Here is a 24,670-nt window from a genome sequence, read left to right on the forward strand (position 1 = left end):
TACTGTCAAATCACTCTCACGTGAATACTAACAGCAGACAGAGGCAATGCTTTAAATAAATAAACTCAGCTGTTAAACAAAATCCGAAAGGACTTAAAGATCTCTAGTGTTTTGTCTGCTCGACTCACTGAGTAACAATGACAATACTAAATTCACAACTACAATCAAGATCCTTAAACTATTCAACCTCAATAATGAGTATAAAACTTACTCTCTAAATCTTTTGCTGTGGATTTTGGTTATTGTTGAAGATGCCATTGGACTGCCTATTCCAGAACTAGCTGGAGAGCCTTGTGACACAGGTGTCATACAGTACGGAGAGTTCTGACTTGCTGGAGAGAGTGAAGTATCACTGGGCATGCTCAGTCCAGTATCTGTGGAGATGTGGAGTGAAGGGAAAAAATTTAGAAACTTCAAATGCTGAAAAGCTCTACGTTGATCAATGTAATTTAGAATGGCCGTTGTCTTTTGGGTCATTTCCAGATTTTCCAGAAGCTAATAAAGTGGGCATTTTTCATATCATAAATAAACATGTTCCATACACTAAAAAAATTAAATTCTCCTATTGTCTGTTGAAGTATACTCTTAGCCAGGTGAGGTGGTGCATGCCTGTGGTCCCAGCTACTCGGGAGGGTGAGGTGAGAAAATCGCTTGAATCTGGAAGTTTCAGGTCAGCCTGAGAAACACTGTGAGACTTCCATCTCTTAAAAAAAAAAAATTTCTTCTCTCTCAAAAGTTAAGCATAGCCCAGAAGTCTCCACAGGGGCGAAGAAGAATATACATTATCTAAAACATGTATTCCTAGAGAATTTACATTAAAAAGCAAAAATCTGCACCTCTTAGGCCAGGCCTGGTGGCTCATGACTGTAATCCCAGCACTCTGGGAGGCCAAGGCAGAAGATTACTTGAGGTCCAGGGTTCAAGACCAGTCTGGCCAACATGGTGAAACCCCGTCTCTACTAAAAATGCAAATAAATTAGCTGGGCATGGTGGCACATGCCTGTAGTCCCAGCTACTCGGGAGGCTAAGGCAGAAGAATAGCTTGAACCCGGGAGGTGGAGGTTGCAGCGAGCCGAGATCGCGCCACTGCACTCCAGCCTGGGCAACAACAGAGATTCTATCACACGTACACACACAAAAAAATCTATACCTCTTTCCAGATCACATTACTCACTTCCTCATTTCTAGTTTTCCATCTATTTCTTAGAAATCTTTTTTTTTTTTTTATTTTTTTAAACTTCCCATTATTGCTGGCATTGACAAATTCTACCTCACCCTCTCCACACCACTCCTGATTCTCCAGGCACCACTCCGGTTTCTCTCTTATTTGGTCTTTGCTTCTGTGTTCAAGAAGCCACATTATTAAATGCCATTTCTTGACTCTACTGTCTCCTTCGTTTAGTTACTGCTTCTTTCCCAAACAGCCAAACTCAAGAAATTAGCTCGTATTTGTATATCTAGTCCATTAATTAGCAAAGTTACACATGGTTTTTTTTTTTTCTTTCTTTCTTTTTGATACAGGGTCTCACTTTGTCATCCGGGCTGGAGTGCAGTGGCATGATCTCCACTCATTGCAGTCTCGACCTCCTGGGTTCAACCAATCCTCCCACTTTAGTGCCCCAAGTAGCTTGGACTGTAAGCGTAAGTCAACATGCCCAGCTAATTCTATTTTTTTTTGTAGAGACAGGGTTTCGCCTTGTTGCCCAGGCTGGTCTCGAACTCCTGAGCTCAAGAGATCTGCCCATCTTGGCTTCCCAAAGTGTTAGGATTATAGGCGTGAGCCACTGCGCCCAGCCCACATGTATCTTCTTACCTTCCTACTAGGCTGTAAGTTCTTCAACAGCAGGACCTGTCTACTATATATATATCTTTATTACATTCCGCAACGTCCTCTTGCTACTCTAGTTACTAAAATACATGGGGTAAGCATTCAGTAAACATTTGCTGAATGAATGGATGGATGATTACACCTAAAAACAGGGAATCATTAAACTGAGAATAAAAGCGAACCCTAAACAAACTTCTCTGGTGAACAATCCTTAGAAATCAACTCATTTTTCTAAAAACAATGAAACATTGTTGCTTAATCTACATGTAAACCAGATTTAAATGTGTTGCAAAAACTTGGGCAATAAAGATATACTAGCAGAAAAATATTTCTTCTGTGGTGGTATAAATATTAGAAGAAATCTGTGGTTTTGCTAAGTTACCAATTGGAATCATGTGTTGCTACTTAATGTATGACACTGAATCTTACTGACCAACTAGATTCTGCTTTGCAATTGCATTCATTGTGGCATTGTGGCATATGTATTAATTCCACAAAAGCAAGAAAATCAACAAAAATGACTCGATGAAAAATAGCCCCACAAAGAAAGATAGCCAACAGTGTTCTGGACGTAAAAGAAAACAAAATGAAAATACTTGTGACAATTCCAGAGATCTCGTGCATTCGTGAGATCTTAATTTTGAGGGTTCACTACAAATTCAGGATTTAAGCCTCAAAAATGTCATAGGCCTACTATATAACATCTGTCCCCTTCTCTTTAACCATCTCCCTACAAAAGCATCTTTAAAAGAAACCACTCTAAAAAATAAAGAGATTTATGTAAAATATGGAGCACATCTTTCAATCAGGAGCATAACTAGTGATAGCTTACATATCTATTAAAATATTTCAGACCATTCCATGAGAGGGGAGAAAGGGGGACCTCCTTACCTTCCTGGGAAACAATCTCCTGTGGCAAATCATCAATAAAATCTAAGTGCATTTCTGTTGGTTCCTCAGATCCCAAAAGATTATGGTCCACAGTTAAGCGCCCCTTCTTTTCCTCTCTTTCTTTTAAAATAACCTAAAAGTTATACCAGTCTTTAATTACTGATAACTCTTCAACTATGTACAAATGATGACAATATACATTAAACACAGGTATAGTAGTTCACTTAAACATGAACATGAGAAGTTTGGCTAACTGGCAAAAAGGCAAATGTTATTTCAGACACTGTAACTTGAAGGAAGTACTGCACACAAAATAAAGAAAAGCAATTATATTATAGAATATACAGCTATCAAACCATACCCATCTGATTCTTTAAATCCTGGGTGACAAACTAGTTTCCAAAAAAAAAAAAGGGTAAATTAAAAAGTTTAGAACCCAGGTCATACAGTTACACTTGATTGACATTCTACAGTTTTCAATTATCTGGAACCAAATTATCTCATTTTGAACCTCTTAACAATGGTGAGTTAAATAAAATATGATGCCCAATTTATAGATGAGAAGGATGAGAGTAAAATGGTTGCCTAAAATGACATATAGCACTGAACTTAGTACTGAAATCCAGGGCTTCTGATTCCTGGAGTCTAATGTTCCGGGATACTAAATATTTAACTTTTTTTTAACTTTATAGAAATAATTCATTTTCCAGGGTCCCGTTCTACACAGAAAGACAGTCATGATACTGATGATATCCTGAGCTTCTAATTAACACATTATCGTCAAGATTCATGTGTATGAATACTTCTCACAACAATCCGTTAGCTAAGACACCACAACCTACTTTTACAAAACAGATTAAAATCTTTATTCATCTTATAAAATAAATATCCCACCAGATTTTGGTTTACCTTTTTAAGTGCTGTGGGTCGTTTTAGTTTTGCTATTTCCTTCTCTTTTCCTTTTTTTGCTTTAGAAGAAGCAATGTCCACAGAATTAAAGGATGTCAAACAGGGCTGACTTTTGGTTAAAGGTTTTCTATTAGTAGAGTCTTTAGTGTGAAAAGAAGCTGCAGTAACCACTAAAAACAAAAAGGAACATTAGTTTCACCATTAGGGCCAATCCCACATACTTTCAAAATTTCCAATGATAACTACAAAAACAAGAACATCCTCCTCCCATGGAAAAAACGACATCATAACAGTAGGAGCACTACACATGGCTAGGCAGTGTCCCTCAGATACAGCTTTTACCTATCCTTTAGAGACTAAGCCAATGCAATGAACCAATTTAGAGGTCCATTAGAGGGATAAATAATTAGTTCTACTCTACTGTACAACCCTCAGACATGGCAATTCCTTGCAACTGGTCTTCAGTCAGAACCATTCTACCTTTGAAACTTCACAATGCTGCACTCGTTCTTATTCCTACTGAATCTGGTATTTGTCCTTATGTAAGATATCTTATCTATCACTTCTCTCCTTATTTCAGTTGGTCAGTAAAGAAAGATGATTTTACCCACTCAGCTGTACTCAGTCCCATTCAGTAATTATTTTTATTTATTTATTTATTTTTTGAGATGGAGTCTCACTCTGTCGCCCAGGCTGGAGTGCAGTGGCACGATCTCGGCTCACTGAAATCTCTGCCTCCTGGGTTCAAGCAATTCTCCTGCCTCAGCCTCCCGAGTAGCTGCGACTACAGGCACATACCACCATGCCCAGCTAATTTTCGTATTTTTAGTAGAAACAGGGTTTCACCATGTTGGCCAGGATGGTCTCAATCTCTTGACCTTGTGATCCACCTGCACCAGCCTCCCAAAGTGCTGGGATTACAGGCGTGAGCCGCTGCACCTGGCCTCAGTAATTCTTTCATGTCTGGCTGATACCCTCAGTTTACACGGGCTTTTTCCAATCCTTTACTATTCCTAAATCCCCAACCTCAATCCTCTCACTCTAGCAGAGCTTTCCTGCCACTTCCCTGAGAAGATGCTATCCAATACAAACTTACAAACCACCTGAAAGGGGGTGGCAGACATCCTTACTCGTGTCCAAGGCTCACTGACTGTCTCTATTCTTAATATCCTATCTCAGTTTCTCTAGGATCTAACTCTATTCCTATACCCTTGCATCTTTCAAGTTCCTCCCCGACCCTTGACTTTTTTTCTTGATCCCCTAATAAGATGCTAAAATTTTTCTATCTAAAACTAAGAAAGGGTTTTTTAAAAAGACAAACCAACTAAACCCTTCCCTTGACTGACTTCCCTTCAAGCTAAAGTGCCATCATTCCCCTTTCCTTCCCTATTAAACTTCTAAACAGTTTTTCTCTCATTATCACTTTTCAAATTATTACAATTTGACCTCTGCCCAACCCATTCTCCTGAAACTTATTGTCAAGGTCACATATAATCTTGCAATTGCCAAATATAATTCTCTGACTCTTCACTCTAGTTTTCTTCAGCATTTGGTACCAAGGACTACATCCTTTTCCTCAAAATTCTATCCTTGCCTTCTGTAACATTACACTCCTTTATTTTTCTTATTCTTTCTCAAATCTATGTTTCTTGTTCTTCTTCCTCTCATCCTTTAAATGTGAGCATTCCACAAGGCTTTGTCTGTGAACATCTTTTTCCTAATTTTTCTTTCCCCCAACAATCTGATTTCCACAGCTTCAACAATCATCTGTATTTGAAACTCACTGACTTGTAACCTAAACTATACATTCATAACTATATGCTAAATAGGAACCACCAGAATCTCCCGTGCTAGCATTTAAAATACAATAGGCAGCATCTGCTCTTCCCAACAAAATTCTTCTATAATCCCTATCTTGTGTAGTAACATCGCAGCCCTTATCACCACCACAGTCATCCAAGACAGAGAGTTTGGAGTCATCATTGACCTGTTTCCAGATCCATCATATCCCTATAATCCTTCTTCATCATGATCAGTTTCATCCTTTTCTTGAACATGTGTATATATGGGTATACATATATTTAAAAAGATATATATAAAACAATATATAGTTATATAATTTCTAATAATTATATATTAACATTTAGCAACTGCTAAATATGTTTATATATGTATATTAACAGTATGTGTATATACAAACATATATTTAGCAGTATATACTGTATATATGTATATTACATATATAGTGTATTGTATATAGTATATATGCCATATATAATATAACATATACAGTATACTGCACATATAACATATATACATTATATACCATATATGTATATAATATATACGGTACATACACTGTATATATGCATATAATATATACGGTATATATACTGTATATCTGTACATATATAAACAAATACATTAACAGTTACTAAATAAATCGAAGTTGTAATAAGCCATCTGACGTATCACAGGTTAACAATCTCATCTCCATAATAATATTAAACATTTATTGAGTGATTATAACCCGGATACTCTAAGTACTTTACATATATCATCTCATCTAATTCTCAAGACAATCCTGAAGCAGGTACTCTCACATTAATGTGAGGAAACTGAAGCACAGGAAGGTTAAGTAACTTGCCAGTGAAACACATGGAAGAACAGGATTTAAACAAAGGCAACTGGATTCCAGAGCCCCTGCTTTTAGCTACTAGGCCACACCCCTCCAGAACACTGCTAACTCAGTTTTATTCCCTACTTTTCCTCTTCAGTGAGAGATTACTGCCACTCTCCCCAGCTCAACATGCAAGTCTAAAGCTTTATACACATTCAGTACTATTTGTAATAATAGTTACTCAAAGCAAAGGTTGACAGTGGACTGGTAACTAGATAGGTTTAAACATTTTGCACACAGGTTAAAATTATACATTGTAATTTATCTTTCTAATAAGTAATAGTCCCTTCACACAGGATCAGAAGAAACACAAAATTCAATTTTGCCTCTCAGCATCGGTGCTGGTACTGTACATTGGTACCTTTCCTGTTCCTTTGTTCTATTCCTCACCCTCTAAAAAGACAATGAAAAGAAATGAGGGAACATGGAAAAGCTGAGCTCTAAATCTGACAAGGTTTGTTAAAATAGAAATTACTGTTTCAGTAGAAAGCCAGATCATTTTCCCATATACACACACACAATCTGATAAAAACCCTTGTTTGCAAGTGAGTTTTAAACTGGATAACGTAAGAAAGCCAGATTACTTGTGATTTTTTAAATTTCAATTTTGAAAAAGAAAAAAATTTGGGTGAGTCAAAATGCATACCAACTGACATTTATGCAGAGATCTAAAGAACCTGAGGGAAGCAAACTATGCTGATACCTGGGGAAAGAGCGTCTGAGGTAAAGGGAATAGCAAGCCCACAGATACTGAGCTAGGATCAGGCTGGGTGTGTCTGAGGACTGCTAACATGGCTAGAGCAGAGTGTGTTAGGACAAAATGGTGACAAAGGCAAAAAGGTAATAGGGTCAGCTAAAATATGGCTTTAGTTAGGAGCCTGGCTTCATGCCAAGTGAAATGAAGCACTATTAGAGGATTCTGAGCAGTGAAGTGATATAATCCTGCTTACATTTTAAAAAGGTCACTTCTTTTAACACAGACTAGAGGTTGGGGGGAGGGAAAAACAAGTAGTAGTAAGGAGGCTACTCAGTATAGTATTATACAATAATGGGGGCTACTGTGGTGGCAGGAAATCTGGTGAGTAGTTAGAGTATGGATATGTTTTGCAGGCAGGACAGACAGGATATGTTAAAGGACTAGGTGTGGAAAGAAAAGGAGCATGGAGAATTTCAAGGTTTGTGGTTTAAGCTGACTTACTTAAAATACACACACACAAACACACATACATATATACACACACACACACACACACACATATATACATACATATATACATACATATATAAAACTTTTAAAATTTCTAACATATATTACCAGAGACAAAACATCTAACATATATTACCAGAGACAAACAGCAAATTGCTCAGACTAATGACATCACCTGTATATGACAGAGGTCTGGTGTTAGTAATTTGCCGTGCTTTCATTGCTTGCTGTTGTTTTTCCAGAGCAGCTAACATGTCCCCCAAATCTAGCTGCACAGGTGTTTTATTCTTTTTTCCAGCTGCTTTTGATAAAGCTTCCTACAAAATAAATATAAAAAATTAATGCTTTTGTTACAGTATCAAAGTGTGGCATTTTAAGATGACTATATTTATCACTCCTTCTATTTATTCCATCGAACCTAGCAAGTAAAGTATCGCATTTGTTCATAAAAAGGAATATGTACCTGTAATTTTTTTTGCTCCATACTTATTTCTGAATATTCTTGAGCTGTGGCAAGGGCTGCTGCTAAAGCTTTCTTCTTCTGACTTTTTGCACGTTTCGGAACTGAGGTGGTAATGGGAATTGGAGTCTGAACTATATTGATTGGTGAGTTTTCAGGTAAATCATCCAACTATGATAACCAGAAAAAAACATTTGTTAGTGACCCCATAAAAGTCAATCATAAGGAAAAAGGATCCAGAATGTGGGATGTTCTGCAGTATAACTGGACTAGACTCTTCAAAGAATTCAATGTCATTACAGAAAAAAAAAGAAAGAATTCAATGTCATAAAGAACAGGATTTGACAGTGGGACCATTTCAGACTGGGAAATAATAAAGGGACAAAACAGCTTAATGCAGAGGGTGATGGTTGCCTGGATCCTTGAATGAAATAAAACAAAATATCTCCAAAGTAAAATTTTGAAACAACTGGGAAAATTTCAGTACAGACTGTATGTTGCATGATGATATCATTTAATTAATGGTGCTTTAGTAACAGAACTGTGGATTTCATAGGGAATTATCTTTGTGCAGGCTATGCTGGAAAGAAATACTAAAGATAGGTACTAAACACCATCTCCTGCACACTCTGCTGCTCCATGTGCCTTTACACTTATCTTTAATATTTCCCTTCAACATAGCCATTGTTCAAAAGATGTTATATTTTGCTTTTCTTTTTAAAGAGTCACTTACAACTTTAGAAGAAAGTTTTTGTTGAATATTCTCATCCTTAGCATTTCCATTCTCATTTAGTTCTTGAAACCCATCTTCATCCTGAAATATTTCACATTTTAAGTAAAAAGAGTTCAAGGCAAACTCCTAAAAAAAACTTTTTCTAATGCTTAGAAGTATTGAAAAATGAGGAAGTTATTTCTTGTATTCTACTACTGAATTATTCAAAGTCAGTCTTAAAGAGGAAATGTCATTTCTCACATGCTAAAACATAAACAATTTAATTATTCAAGGATGGCGGCATATCCACACATCTCCATTTTTTGGATTTCTGCACCTACTATTTCATTTTTATTAATAGTTCTACCTTCAGATGGGTGGGTAATTGAAAAGAAATTCAAACTGGATTTTATCACATTCAGATAATTTGAAAAAGTGTTTAATAGACAGCTTCATGTAAACTTTATTAATATATTCCTTGTTCTGCATTACTCCACATGATTGTCAATAAGGTTTAAAAAATTTTCCATTGAAATTAAGTTCTTAATATCTTCCTTTATCCTGAAAATTATATCTAGTATCTTTAAATATAAGTATAGAACCAATAGTACAGGTGAATACATGTACTACTATTGCCAGATCTGGATATGTTGAAACTATTCTTGATAGAGTAATTGAGATACTCTCAAGTCCTCTGACTCAATTACTAAACTTATCTAACATATTATTGATTTTTTTTTTTTTTTTGAGACGGAGTTTTGCTATTGTTGCCCAGGCTGGAGAGCAATGGCACAATCTCAGCTCACTGCAACCTCTGCCTCCTGAATTCAAGTGATTCTCCTGCCTCAGCCTCCCAAGTAGCTGGAATTACAGGCACCTGCCACCATGTCCAGTTAACTTTTTGTATTTTTAGTAGAGATGGGGTTTCACCACGTTGGCCAGGTCTCAAACTCCTGACCTCAAGTGATCCGCCCCACCTTTGGCCTCCGAAAGCGCTGGGATTACAGGCATTAGCCATCACACCCGGCATATTATTCATTTCTATCCTCTGACCTCAAGTAAGTTTTCCAGTTTAATCTCCATCTATTAACTCATTTAATAGAATTTATGATCCAACCAAAATGAGCTACTCAAATGAGTTTCCAGAGATATGTGGTGAAAAACATCTTGACACATACAAATTCTACTTGTTCTTTAAATTCATTTCAAATGTTACCTACCCTGCCACAAACCCAAAGTGACCTGTCTCTGCGCTCAACTCTAACCACACTCAACTAAGTATTACGTGTGTATATGCCTACGTTCTCCTACTACACAGCAACGCTCCCGAAGATAGCAGGTCTGTTCACCTTTATGTATCATTCAGAGCACCTTACTGCACACATATAGACCACCAATAAGAATCTGTTCGATGAATAACAGTGCAATTAGGATATGAGCTGTCTATCAGAGAAAGTAAAACATCTTTCCTCCTCCTCTAAAACTCTCCTGGCTGACAGCACAACTTAACTAGATTGAACTACTCAAATCTGAAAAGCCTTTCAAATGAATTGAGTAACAACAAAAATTAAGTGAAAAAGCTCCATACTAAATAAAGTCCACATGAAATCAAGTTCTACCTCTACACATTACCTCAAAATGGTGAACACACAGGACAAAAATTTATAAAAATAAACATCAGTAAAATTAATGTTAGATTAAATATATATAACTAAGACAAAAATGAGTTAATACTTCTGAGTAATTTATAATTTAATACTAGAATCACTAAGACATAAAAAGTATTCATAATGTTCACAATGTAACACATTAATTTCTTAATGGGAACATTTCCTATAACAGCTTACAAATAGAGTTTGAAAAAAATACCTCAAAATATAAAGACTCAGAATTAGGATCGCTTCTATGGGATTGACTAGAGCTTAAATGCTTATTATCTGGTCTCTTTTGCAAATTCTGTCTTCTTTCTGAGGAAGTACTGTGTCCTCGGCATCTGAATCCAACCTAAGTAAACCCCAGAGGGGGAAAAAAAATCTAATTATTTTTAAATAAATGTTTCACTCAAGTATATAACATACCGGCAGAAAAGTACGCACAAGTGTACAACTCAATAAATTTTCACGAAGTGCATCACTTATTTTAAAGATCAAGTTTCTGACAAATAAGGTACTTATAAGTAAAACAGAAAAATGAGACGATTAATGCACATTACTTTTTTCCCCTCGACATGAATATTTATTAGCAGCTTTATTCACAAAAGTGAAAACAGGAAACAAACCAGATGTTCTACAGTGGGTGAACAGTTAAACTAACTGCGGCAGATCCAGATCATAGTATAGAAGTCTGTATCAACCACAAAAGGGAATAAACTACAGTATTGATAAACTCAACAACCAGAGAACCATGGAAGTGAAAAAGGCCAATCCCAAAGACTGTACAAAGGCATACAAAATTATTGAAACAGCAGAATTACAAAGGGAGAACAGGTCAGTGAACTCTAGGGCATAAGGAGCAGTTGGTGTGGCTATGAAAGCCAATAGGAGGGTCCTTGTGATGATGAATCTGTTCTGTGTCTTGACTGTATCAAGGCCAATATCTGGGTGTGATATTGCACTTTAGTTTTGCAAGATATTACCACTGGGGGGGAACTGCATATTACTTACTTTTTTTTTTTAGAGACGTGATCTTGCTCTGTTGCCCAGGCTGGAGTGCAGTGGCTTGATCATAGCTCACTACAGCCTGAACACCTAGGCTCAAGTGATTCTCTTGCCTCAGCCTCCCAAGCAACTGGGACTACAAACACATGCCACTATACCTAGCTAATTGTTTTATCTGTAGTTTTGTAGAGACAGGGGTCTCACTATGTTCCCAGGCTGGTCTTGAACTGCTGACTTCAAGCAATCTTCCCACCTTGGCCTCTCAAAGTACTGAGATTAAGGCATGAGTCACATGCCTGGCCTTTTATATTACTTTTTAAGTTAGGATCTTACTCTGTCACCCAGGCAGGAGTGCAGTAGTGCCAACAAGGCTCACTGTAGCCTCAACCTCCTGGACACAAGTGATTCTTTCACCTCAGCCTCCCAAATACCTAGGACCACAGGTGTGCACCACCACACCCAGCTAATTTTTTTATTTTCTGTAGAAGCAGGGTCTGCCTATATTGTCCAGGCTGGTCTAGAATTCCTGCGCTCAAGGGATCCTCCTGCCTCGCCTCCCAAAGTGCTGTGATTACATGCATGAGTGACCGTGCCCAGTTACTCTTTAACTACTGTAAGTTTTCTCATACTTGCAGTTTATTTTTTTATAAAATAGATAAAACAATTAGGAAAATTATTTAATAAAAATCTTGTTTCCAAGATTTAAGAGAATAAGCTTTTCATTCAATCACATAAATTAGTATTATTATTGTATGTTAGGAACTAAAATGTTTCTATGTCCCAAAATTGATGTATTAAAATCCTAACACTCCCTCTGCCCATGAGATGGTATTTGAAAGTGCGGCCTTTGGAAGGTGATTAGGTTATGAGGGCAGAGCCATCATAAATGGGATTAGTGACCTCATATAAGGAACCCCAGAGACCTCCTTCACCCCTTCCACCACGTAAGGACAAAGCTAGAAGACAGTCACCTAGGAACCAGGAAGCAGGCCCTCACCAGACATCGAATTTGCCAGGGCCTTGGACTTCCCACCCTCCAGAACTGAGAGAAATAAACTTCTGTTGTTTATAAGCCACTGAGTCTACAGCATTATTTTATAGCAGCCAAAACAGACCAAAAAATCCCATTAACAAATCTGCAAAATGTTCAATTTTCATGTGGGCAAGAAAAAAAACATTACGCATTCTAAGACTCTTAAGACATTTCAAGTTCCCTCTCTTAAGTACCAAATGCAGCTAACAGAAAATGCCTCTCTTAACCAGGACACTTAAAAGATATGAAAAATACGATCTTCAGTAACAGCTACTCCAAAATTCTAACAACTGCAAATTGGAAGCAGACCTGGAGAGAAGGTGCTGGTATGCAGGCCTTGGGTTCTGAAATCAAACAGATGCACACAAAGACCTGGAACCACCTGAATTCTTACGCTTGCTGTTGTAAACCAGAATTAGTATATATGCATTAATGGTGTTACAAATAGTAAAACTATTTCCTTTAAAAACAAATGCAATCTGATTCTTACACTTTGAGACATAAAGCACCAGGATTAAATTAAAACCCCCAAACTAATGGTCCCAACAAAGTTCATGTGAGCCAAATGTGCAAGTATTCCAATAAACTCATTAATGAATCAATAACCTCATGACATCTAAATATTTTGTCAGCTCTTCTAAAAAAGAGTTTTGTTGATAGAAAGAGGGTATACTGAACAAAACAAAGCAGAAGCTACAGCTCTGAATATATATTAAGATTCTTAAATGAGTAGCACAAAATTAAAAATTTTAAAGTTTTCATACCCCATTTACAATAATAAAAAGGAAAAAAATATTAGAAATTACCACTATGTACAAACTTATTTAAGGAAAACTTTGCAACACTTCCATTTGTTGACTGACTGATTGATTGACTGCTTAACTGAGACGGGGTCTCTCTGCTGCCCAGGCTGCAGTGCCATGGCGCCATTATAGCTCACTGTAACCTGAAACTCCTGGGCTCAAGCGTTCCTCCCACCTCACTCTCCCAAGTAGACAGGACTATGGGTGCATGCCACCATGCCTGCCTTACACCACTTTTCTAAAGAACACCAAAAAATGATTCAAGCCAGGTGCGGTGGCTCACGCCTGTAATCCCAGCACTTTGGGAGGCTGAGGCAGGTGGATCACTTGAGGTCAGAAGTTCAAGGCCAGTCTGGCCAACATGGTGAAATCTGGTCTCTACTGAAATACAAAAATTAGCCACGCGTGGTAGCAGGCACCTGTAATCTCAGCTACTCAGGAGGCTGAGGCAGGAGAATCACTTGAACCCAGGAGGTGGAGATTGCAGTGAGCTGAGATTGTGCCACTGTACTCCAGCCTAGGCAACAAAGACTTCATTTCAAAAAAAAAAAAAAGATTCAAAAATAGGAAGACATACTGTGTTTGCATAGAAAGATGACATATCATAAAAGGTAGCTGATTCTAAGTTTATAGATTAATTTAAACACCAATGGAACAGAATAGAAAGTCTAGAAATGGATTCCAATATATTTGGGAACTTATTAAGTGATAAAGGTAATTAAAGTCAGTGAAGAAGGGACAAACTTTTCAACAAATGGTGCTGGAAGATTTTAAAGTCACTTCGAAAATACAAAGTAGGATAATATCTCACATCATATACCAAGAAAAACTCCAAATGGAATAAATATTTAAATGTAAAGAAACAAGGCCATGAATACACTAGAGGAAGAAACAAGCAAATTCCTTTACAGCCTTGGAGTAGGGGCTAAGCTTTTCCAACTATGATTTAAAACACTTTAGAAGCCATCAAAAAAAAAGGACCAATAGAGTCAATTTATAAATACAAACTTCTTAACGTTTTTTTTTTTTTTTTGAGACAGAGTTTCACTCTTGTTGTCCAGGCTGGAGTGTAATGGCACAATCTCGGCTCACCGCAACCTCCGCCTCCCAGGTTCAAGCAATGCTCCTGCCTCAGCCTCCCTGGTAGCTGGGATTACAGGCATGTGCCACAACGCCCAGCTAATTTTGTATTTTTAGTAGAGACGGGGTTTCTCCATGTTGGTCAGGCTGGTCTCGAACTCCCAAACTCAGGTGATCCACCCACCTCGGCCTCCCAAAGTGCTGGGATTACAGGCGTGAGCCACCGCGCCCGGCCTTAATGTTATTTTAAAAATAAACTCTGCACGGCAATAATCATGATAATAATGAGCAAAGTAAAAAATAAAAAGGAAAACCTAGCAAAATATTTGCAACTTGCGTTACATATTAAAGACTCCAAGTAACTTCAGGAACTTGATAAAAACTTGATCAAACTGATTTTAAAATGTACCTCAAAAAAGAAAGAAATAGATCAAGATTCAAAAAATGAGCAAAGTATAGGATCAGGTAAGTTCACAGGAAAAGAAGTAAATACAAATGCTCCTTAAACACATGGAAGAATGATCAACTACATTAAGACATAATTTTTATCTAACTGGCATACACCCCAAATCCTGAAAACACACTGTATCTGAAGCCGTATGATACTAGGCACTTTCCACATTGTTGTTGAGGATGCAGACTGATACAATCTGGTGATATTTACCAAAACAACACATGAATTTACCTTTTGACTCAGCAGTCCCTTATCTAGAAATTGATTCTATACATACACATTTCTAAATGACACAGCAGCATGTTTACAACAGCAACAGTTTGCAAACAACTCAAGTATCCATTGATAAGGCTACAGAAATCAACAAGGGTATATCCACACAATATTACGAGTTGTCTAAAAGGAAAAAGTGTGGAAGCCCTTTACGTGGTAATATGGAAATTATGAAAATGTCTCCAAGATGCACTGTAAGTGAGCAAAGGAGAGAACACAGTAGATATGCTCTTTTTTTGTAAAGAAAGAACAAAAATAAGATATATACATCTATTTACTTATAATGAAGTGAAAAAACTCTGGAAGACTACAAGAATTTACTCAAAGTGGGAGAGGTATAGGGGGAGAGGGGAAGTCAAGGAGAAGCAGGGGTGAAATGAGACTTTTACATTGTATATAATCTTTTTTTTTAAAATCTCGTTTACTTTTCAACCTATTCTATAAAATAAAGCCGTTTTAAAAGATTTCAAGTTTTTGGATTCTTTCCATCATTTAAAATTAGACGTATACCAGACTAAAGAAATGATCTATGTTACTCAATGTTAAAACACTGGTAAGGATGTTTAAAACTCCTGTAATTAAACAGCATGGTACAGGTGCAAAAATCTCATAAACTGAACAAAACAAATAGCCCCAAAACAGCATATAAGAAATCAGTAGGCCGGTCACGGTGGCTCACCCCTGTAATCCCAAAACTTTGGGAGGCCGAGGTGGGTAGATCACAAAGTCAAGAGTTTGAGACCAGTCTGGGCAACATCGTGAAACCCCGTTTCTACTAAAAACACAAAAATTACCCAGACGTGGTGTTGGGCACCTGTAATCCCAGCTACTAAGGAGGCTGAGGCAGAAGAATCACTTGAACCCGGGAGGCGGAGGTTGCAGTGAGCTAAGATCGTGCCACTGCATTCCAGCCTGGGCAACAAGAGCGAGACTCTGTCACAAAAAAAAAAAAAGAAAGAATAAAAGAAAAAAAGAAATCAGCAAATCACTAAAATGGAAACAAAAACCAGGGAAAGAATGTTAGGACAACTGGTTAACTACTTTGAAAATCCACTCCATTTTGTTTTACCATGGAACAAAATAAATCTCAGATAAAAATGCCCTGAAATATTATATTACAAAAAGTAACAGAACATACAGGTCAATATTTATTTGATTTCTAAAAGATGTCTAGAGTCTAAAAACAATCAGAAATTGCAAAAAGGGAAAACATTTTGACTTAAAAAGATTCTGCATCTCAAAAATCAAACAAATACACTTAAGTAAAGTACAAGGATAACAGCATCAGAAGTAGAAAGCAAATACATTGTCAAACATCTGGCTCCAGTTCTTTGGTGCCATATATATTTGCAAAGTTTTCTTTTTTGTTCTTTTAACATTCCTCATCAGTTTTGAGAAAGAGATAAAATGTTTTTCATCTGAGTATTATTTCCTCTCTAGTGAGCTACCGATAGCAAAACCAATAGTACTGAAACTGTAAACACAGGTAGGACTAGCGATTACAGTCTCAGCAGACAATTTCAGCCCATATGTAAGTATTACGTAGAATTTGTTTATCCAATCTGTATAAATGATTCCTCTTTTAGCTCTTTTGTTTTTAATCAAATAAAGTTAGACTGCCTCACCAGCTTGCCACAAATGATTTATTTTTGCAATAACCACAGGGAAGAGTGAATTTTGTTTTTTTGACAGCCTAATTAATGTTAAGGTACATATGAAGTACAGGTTGAGTTATTCCTTATCTGAAATGCTTGGGACCAGAAGTGTTTTGAATTTCAGATTTTTTCAGATTCTAGAGTATCTGCATATACATACTGAGGTATCTTGGGGATGGGATCCAAGACTCAACACTGAAATTCACTTGTGTTTCATATACACCTCATACACATAGCCTGAAGGTAATTTCATACAGTATTTTAAATAACTGTGTGCATTACACGAAGTTGTGTTAAGTACTTATGTACAGAATTTTCTAGCTGCGGTGTCATGGCACTAAAAAAGTTTCATATTTTTCAATTAAAAAATGGGCAAATGATCTGAAGAGTCATTTCTCAAAGGAAAGCATACATGAAAAAATGCTCAGCATCACTAATCATTAGGGAAATGTGTATCAAAACCATAAGGAGGTATTTTCTCGTCTCAGAATGCCTATTCTATTCTCGAAAAAAATGCTGGTATGCTGGTGAGGATGCAGAGAAAAGGAAACTCGTATACACACTGATCTTGGGAATGTAAATTAGTATGACCACTACAGAAAATAGTATAAAGTTTCCTCAAAAACTAAAAAAAGAACTACCACATGATCCAGCAATCCCACTACTAGAGCCAAAGAAAAAGCCATCAGTATGTTAAAGAGATATCTGCCTCTCTTGTTTATTGCAGCATTATTCACATTAGCCAAGATATGAAATCAACTTAAGTGTCCATCAGATGAATGGATGAAGAAAATGTGGTGTATATATATAGAATGGAATACTGTTCAGCCATAAAAAGAACAAAATCCTGTCATTCACAGCAACATGGATGAGCCTAGAGGACAATATGTTTAGTGAAATAAGCAAGGCACAGAAAGATAAAGAACACACGTTGTCACTCACACGTGGAAGTTAAAAAAGTTGATCTTACAGAAGTAGAGCGTAGAATAGTGGTTACCAGAGGCTAGGAAGGATTGAGGGAGAGGGATAGGGAGAGGTTGGTCAATGAATGCAAAATTACAGCTACAAAGAGGGAATAAATTCTAGTGTTCTATAGCACTGGTAGGGTGACTACAGTTAACAATAATTTATTGTATATTTTCAAATAGGGGACAGGATTCTGAATGTTCCCAAAACAAAGAAATGATCTATGTTTGAGATGATGGATATGTTAATCACCCTGATTTGATCATTATACATTGTATACATACATCAATATATCCCATTATACTTTACAACTATGTACAGTTATTACGTGTCAACTAAAAAGAAAAAAGTTTCAGATTTTAGATTTGGATTAGGGATCCCAATCCCAAATCCAAATGCTCTAAAATCTGAAACTTTTTCTTGAATGCTCAACCTATATTCCATTCCAGGGAGGCAAAGGAACAGGCAAATAGTTGGCATATTTAACCCATTAGTAACTTGCTCCTATTTAAGTTTATTCACAGATGAATATATCCATATAGTCATATGATAGTTTTAATTCCTTAATAGAGTTAAGGAATCCAAGAAGGCCATCTAAAAAAATGAAAAGGAAAAATAATGACCATTAAACAACTCCCTGATTTTACAGCCAATCAAAGCAGGAAGTTACAGTTATTTGTAGTTCATGGCAGTGCACAGCTCCCTCTCCTGTACTGCAGTTACACCTTGTTCCTCTGGGCCTCAGGAATCTGCCCTGACTACCTCATGGCAAGCCATCACTATGGCACTGCCATTAGCACAAAAGGGTATTTACAGTCAGGTAAAGACACGTGGACAAGGCTACCATCCCTAAGATCAAAGAATCAATATTTAAAGCACAAAATGCTTTTGAATTTTTATGTGGGAAAAAGACATGGCAAATGAAACAGGATTAAAGGGCATCCTTTTTTAACATTATAAAATATTTAAATATATAGAAATGTAGAAAAATGGTACCATATATACCCACTCAACACTTTGCCATTTTGTTTCATTATTTAAGTTTATTAGCTAAGCCATTTTAAAGTTACACGATAGTTCACTTTCAAATCACTCAATGTGCATATCCACTACACCACTGTAACTAACAAATCTAAAATGACTCATCTCATACCTAATTAATTTTCTCCACCGTAATTCGAATTACCTGTGAATTATTTCTTTGTTCAGTTTGCCTTCCACCTCTAGAAAATGTCTGATTTTTTTCCATCCAAGGTTTTTTCTGAGTTGCCTGGCAAGTTACATTGGACCAATTTACACCACCTATAACAAATACAATTTTAAATTATAATTTACTTATAAAAGACAGGAAAACCTAAATTGACCTGACTTCATATACTGAAATTCAGTCACTAGAAATGCGATACTGAAAATTTTTCTATACACCTTTTTTTTTTTTTTGAGACGGAGTTTCGCTCTTCTTTTCCAGGCTGGAGTGCAGTGGCGAGATCTTAGCTCACTGCAACCTCCGCCTCCTGGGTTCAAGCAATTCTCCAGCCTTAGCCTCCCAAGTAGCTGGGATTACAGCCGCTCACCAAGTCCAGCTAATTTTTTTGTATTTTTAGTAGAGATGGGGTTTCATCATGTTGGCCAGACTGGTCTCGAACTCCTGACCTTAGGTGATCCACCTGCCTCTGCCTCCCAAAGTGCTGTGATTACAGGCGTGAGCCACCTTACCCAGCCCTATAAACTTGTAAGTAGTACTACAGTTCTTAGTAATACAAGTGTCCTCTTACAGAATATCTCCAGTTGGCATTTTCTCAAGCTGATCAGCAAAACTGTACTTCCAAATTACCTTGAATCTCTGCAAGATTTCTAAGTTTTGTTTGCAATATCGGCACGCCTCATGCTTAAAAGGAAAACTTTGATAATGTACAAAGTAGAAAGTATAGCAAAAACACAATGCAGAAAATAAGTACCTGCACACATAGATGATTCCACATGCTAAAAAAAGAAACAAAAAGACAATTATACTCTACTTGAGAACCAACATTATGTACTTTGCTAAATGTTTTATAATTTAGTGTGAAGCATGCATATCACAATATTATCATACTTATTCATAAATGAACATTTTTATTAATAAAATACAAAATACATTTGTAACTATCCTATTACTGTAGTAATTGTTAATGAAAACAGATACTTAAGCTTTAGCAGAGGATGCAAAATAATAATACTGATATCAATGACCAATAAAGAAATCAAGACGATGCCACATACATTCATGGTCCCAGAATCAGGATTTCTCACAGCCCCTGCTGCAGGCTGGTTGTTGCTGTGTTTGGGACTGCAGTAACCACTGTCACTGTCAATGTCAGCTTCACTAGCCCCCTGCTCACTAGAAGATTCAGCAGTGGGGTGGGATGCTCTTCTTCTCCTGCCCTTGGACTTCCAGAGCATTGTGGCAGTGGTCTCTGAGAGAGACTTGTTAGCGATATCTGATGGGAAATCTACAAAGGCAAGGAAAGTGTGACAATTCTTTGTGATGAGCAAATTGATAAATTCTCATTAAATCATCATTAAGATTATAAGAAAATAGATACCAAACTTCATAAATGAAGAAATAGGTGACAACTTTTTGAAAACTTCATTAAAAGGTAAGATGTTCCTGGTAAGTTGGTTAATGTTTTTTGTTTTTCTTGAGGCAGGGTCTCAGTCTGTTTCCCAGGCTGAAGGGCAGTGGCACAATTTTGGCTCACTGCAACCTCTGCCTCCCAGGCTCAAGCAATCCTTCGATCTCAGCCTCCCAAGTAGCTGGGACTACAGGCATGCACCACCACCACACCGGGGTTATTTTTTGTAGAGACAGGGTTTTGCAGGGTTTCGCCATGTTGCCCAGGTTGGTCTCAAACTCCTGAGCTCAAGCGATCCACCCGACGTGACCTCCCAAAATGCTGGGATTACAGGCATGAGCTACCTCACCCAGCCTGTATGTTTTTATTATGAAGACAGACTAAAATATATCACTAAAATACTAAAATCGCCATCAACCATTTAGGAAAGAGAACGTCATCAATCTTTTGAAGGTTGCTGTGTGTTCCCCTCCACTACTATACCATTTTCTTAGCCCAGAGCTTACCATCTATTCTGAATTCTGTGCATATCATTCCTTCACTTTTCTTTATAGATTTACCATGGATTTCTGTATTTCTAAAACCTAAATCATATAATTTTCCAGTTTTCAACTTTATTTTAAAACACCACTTTGCCCATGTGACTTCTCACCCCTGCCACACCTCAACACTGGCTTTGAGATTGTGGTGCATATGTTATAATTCATTAATGCCACTGGAATCTAGAATGCCTTCACATGAATATACCTCAGTGTACTTATCCTTTGTACCACTGATGAGACACCTCAGTTGTTTCGGAGTTTTGCTACTAAGAACACTATTACTGTTGACACTGATACACAGACACATGAATGTGCATACATGCATATGTAAGTTTCTCTACGGTAAATACTGCCAGAACTTAGGGGATGCACATATCCAACTTTACTTGATGCCCAATCATTTTCAAAGGTACTTAATAGACAGTTATACTCCAACAATAGTATATTCACCCAATGATCCATATATTCATTAAATACTTTACATTATCATCCAGACTGTACCTAATCTGTTGGGTATAAAATGGTGGCTCATTGTGGATTTTAATTAGTATGTTCCTGCTTAATAATGAGGCTGATCTTTTTTTTTTTCTTTTTTTGCTTTTAGCCACAAGTGTTTTCCCTTCTGTGAAGTTTTTATTAATATTACTTTTGAATTATCTGACTTCTGCCATTTTTCTGAGTTATATTTCTTATTTCACAAATTATAATTGCAGCAAGACATTCCAAAAAACAAAAAACCAGACTTTCTTTGAACAAATTACAAGTTTTCCTTTTTCCACATTTCTGCCCATTCATAATTTTTATACAACACTGATTTAATTTTGAGTTGTACTCTGCTTAATATGACGTCATGTTATGACAAGTCTTCATAATTATAAGATGACTCCTTATTATTCCACTGAGAGGGTGTCCTGTACTTAGAGTAGTGTCCAAGCAGGACTTGTTACCTGCTACTAGTGGACACTATGAAAGCTTCAGCACTTTTGCTGCACTGCAGCAATATGCACCTTTAATCAAATAGCCCCCTCTCTTTCTAGGGGGAGGCTCCATTTGGACACATTCATAGGAATGAGATGGCTGGGTCCAAAGAAAAATTCCTATATTCCTGCAAAATTGTTTAGCCTACCAGCACAGTGTTCCATGGGCCCCAAGGACAGGGTGGGATCATTCTCTTATCGATTCATGTTAATTCTTTACACATCTCATGCTAATCCTTTGTCAGTTATATACATGGTAAAAGTCTTTTCCAAGTTGGGGCCTATTCTTTCACTTACTTTTAATAAACAGAAATTCTTAATTTTAGAAACAGTTCCCTCCCTGCAGTCATAAAGTTATCTGCCTATATTTTCTTCTATCATTGGGCTTCCCTACGTCCTTAATCAATCTGAAATAGATTTGCATGGGGCACAAATCGGCAATGCTCTTTCTGTCATCTTCCATATACACGTGTTTTCATACACATGTGGGGTCTGTTTCTAGGCTCTCTGTTCTGTTTGACTTTTGTATACTGCATCGACAAAATAAACCTATAGGAATTAAGACGGCTTTATAAGTTTCCATATCTAGAAGAAAAGTTCTTTTCCAGGGATGTCTTGGGTCTTCTGAGACCACTGTTCCTTTATTTTAGAATTAGTTTATCAAGCTTCCCCAAAATTACTTTGAACATGATATTTAGGTTTTTCTTAATGTCCCATAATAAAGACTTATAACTTTCTTTTTTATTTTTCTTTCAAGACAGTCTTGCTTGGTTGCCAGGCTGGAATGCAGTGATGCAATCTCAGCTCACTGCAACGTCCGCCTCCCAGGTTCAAGTGATTCTCCTACCTCAGCCTCCCAAGTAGCTGGACTACAGGCACCTGCCACCACACAGAGCTGATTTTTGTATTTTTTAGTAGAGATGGGGTTTCACCATATTGGCCAGGGTGGTCTTGAACTCCTGGCTTCAAGTGATCTGTCTGCCTTGGCCTTCCAAAATGCTGGGATTACAGGTGTGAGCCACCACACCCAGCCTAGTCTTACTATTTTCTGCCTACACATCCCATACGTCTTCTCTAAGATTTCCAGAAACTCTCTTTTTCAGTGTTATTGTTAATGACATCTTTTTTTCAAATTTTGTGGGTGGCAAACTGAAATGCAATTAACTTTTGTATATTATATTAGATCCAGCCATCTTATTATAAACTCTTTTTAAATAATGAGCTTGTGTTCAAATGTAAAAATCTGTTACAAATGGAAAGACATTCCTAATAAACTATAATATTTAATTTGATCTCTGCTTGATACCAATTAATCCTCAGAAATTAAAAACTTAACTGAAGAATAAAAATACTAATAGGATGTACAATATGTAATATTCTATCCAAATTCACCTTTATCTTTTCATTTTCTAATTACTATGCCTCAGAGTGTCTTTGTGGTTAAAATAACAAGCAACATAAAGAAGTAAGGATATTTTAAAGCCTTCCCAGGGTTAAAAGCACATAGCAATGGGTCACTATGACTAAAGACAACCAAACCAGAAAACTTTGTAATATATTACATTGTGATTCTTTTCCATAGCCACTCCAAGTATTTGTCAGTCTGTTAATCTCAAAGATGCATGCCTTTATGCTTTAACCACACAATAACTGTACTATCAGCAAGACTTTTTAAACTGATTTTCAGATCCTTTCTCTGCTCCTAATAGATCTAAGCAACCGTAAAAAGATAAATAGATCTCCAAAAGAAAAGGTATAACCTAAAAAAGCATAAGCCATCTTATTCATTTCAACTCAGACCTCATTTGAATGGAGGCTGTACAGAGATAGAAAAGCTAATTATGACTTTGAATGGATCTTGGTCTTGGATCATGAACAAAGACTGTTTACTAGTGTCACTGACTATGGATGAGAGGAGATAAACATCTACTCTACAGATAATAAACTGAGATCAAGGATACAAAGTGAAATTTCATAATATAAACTGCAAAAAATAGCACATTGTAAGAATATTAATTCTTGTCTATTACCAGGTGAAAGCTTTTTTATTTAATGCCTGTACAGTCCTCTAAAAATGTTTGACAAAATGATATTTGACTAGTTCAAAATTTGTACTTAACAGGATATAGATGACATACATAGGTTTGGTTCAGATCTATGCCAAAATATGCCATAGAAAATTTGCTAAGTTCTTTCTATGAAGATGTATAGGATATTAGGATGTTTTATAAAGGGTTTTAATCTAGTTATAAAAACATGTACAATTTTAATTTCAACCAAAATGAGCTCCTCAAATTTCTATAGTATCTGCAAAATTCCATCTCTGGTTTCTGAACTACTCCATTATTACAAAAGGAAAAGGACACCTTAAACCCGCCCAAAATTGTACACAAGGCCAGCAAGCAAATTGAAAGAACATTAAGGATACAGATTGCTTTATCCTTCCTAGAGAATTTCACAAAGTGGCAGGACAAAAGAAAGGATGAAAGTCTACAATTCTGACAAGTGGTACAGACCACAATTATAAAGTGACAAATGAAAAAAGATCAAAATCAGTGATGCACATGTAAGAACCCTTGCCTTACCAGTTTGCTGTGAAGCATCTACCAGAAGCACAATTTTTGATCGACTATCGGGACCTGCTGCACTGGTTTCTTTCTGAGTAGCTACATTTTTCACCAGCGGCCTTTTGCTTTTTATATGCTGTTGTAAAAGTTGTTGCTGATTTAAAAAAAACAAAAAACACACAACTATTCAATGTACTAAACATTATAAAATACACATCTATTACAAAATACAGCTAAGTATATGTTCAAAATTCTTGGCTTCCATGGGGCAATAGTATTAGGGTTTCATGAAATACCTGCAGCAAAGCATAATAGGCTAAACAATGTATTATACACACATTTCACTTTTTCAAATAACAGC

At 36.7% G+C, this 24,670-nt stretch overlaps 1 protein-coding gene across 2 annotated transcripts in view; it reads right to left on the reverse strand.

The window, feature by feature from the left end:
* LOC116272728 (selenocysteine insertion sequence-binding protein 2-like) overlaps nucleotides 1–24,646 on the reverse strand; it is a 44,970-nt gene extending 20,324 nt beyond the window's left edge. Inside the window, exons 1-11 of one of the 2 annotated variants that reach the window (XM_031661498.1) lie at nucleotides 24,328–24,645; nucleotides 19,871–20,100; nucleotides 19,567–19,591; nucleotides 18,795–18,910; nucleotides 10,557–10,691; nucleotides 8,709–8,789; nucleotides 7,979–8,146; nucleotides 7,691–7,832; nucleotides 3,629–3,798; nucleotides 2,720–2,852; nucleotides 212–374 (exon numbers count right to left, since the gene is read on the reverse strand). In XM_031661498.1, the coding sequence (XP_031517358.1) occupies nucleotides 212–374; nucleotides 2,720–2,852; nucleotides 3,629–3,798; nucleotides 7,691–7,832; nucleotides 7,979–8,146; nucleotides 8,709–8,789; nucleotides 10,557–10,691; nucleotides 18,795–18,910; nucleotides 19,567–19,591; nucleotides 19,871–20,050 (1,313 nt within the window). In that variant the 5' untranslated portion in view covers nucleotides 20,051–20,100; nucleotides 24,328–24,645. Of the gene's footprint in view, nucleotides 1–211; nucleotides 375–2,719; nucleotides 2,853–3,628; nucleotides 3,799–7,690; nucleotides 7,833–7,978; nucleotides 8,147–8,708; nucleotides 8,790–10,556; nucleotides 10,692–18,794; nucleotides 18,911–19,566; nucleotides 19,592–19,870; nucleotides 20,101–24,327 lie in introns of both variants that reach the window. The other variant, XM_031661499.1, reaches the window with a different exon arrangement.
* Between the last annotated feature and the right edge of the window lie 24 nt (nucleotides 24,647–24,670).

This window comes from Papio anubis, unplaced genomic scaffold, assembly GCF_008728515.1.
Source record: "Papio anubis isolate 15944 unplaced genomic scaffold, Panubis1.0 scaffold176, whole genome shotgun sequence".
Lineage (NCBI taxonomy): Eukaryota > Metazoa > Chordata > Mammalia > Primates > Cercopithecidae > Papio > Papio anubis.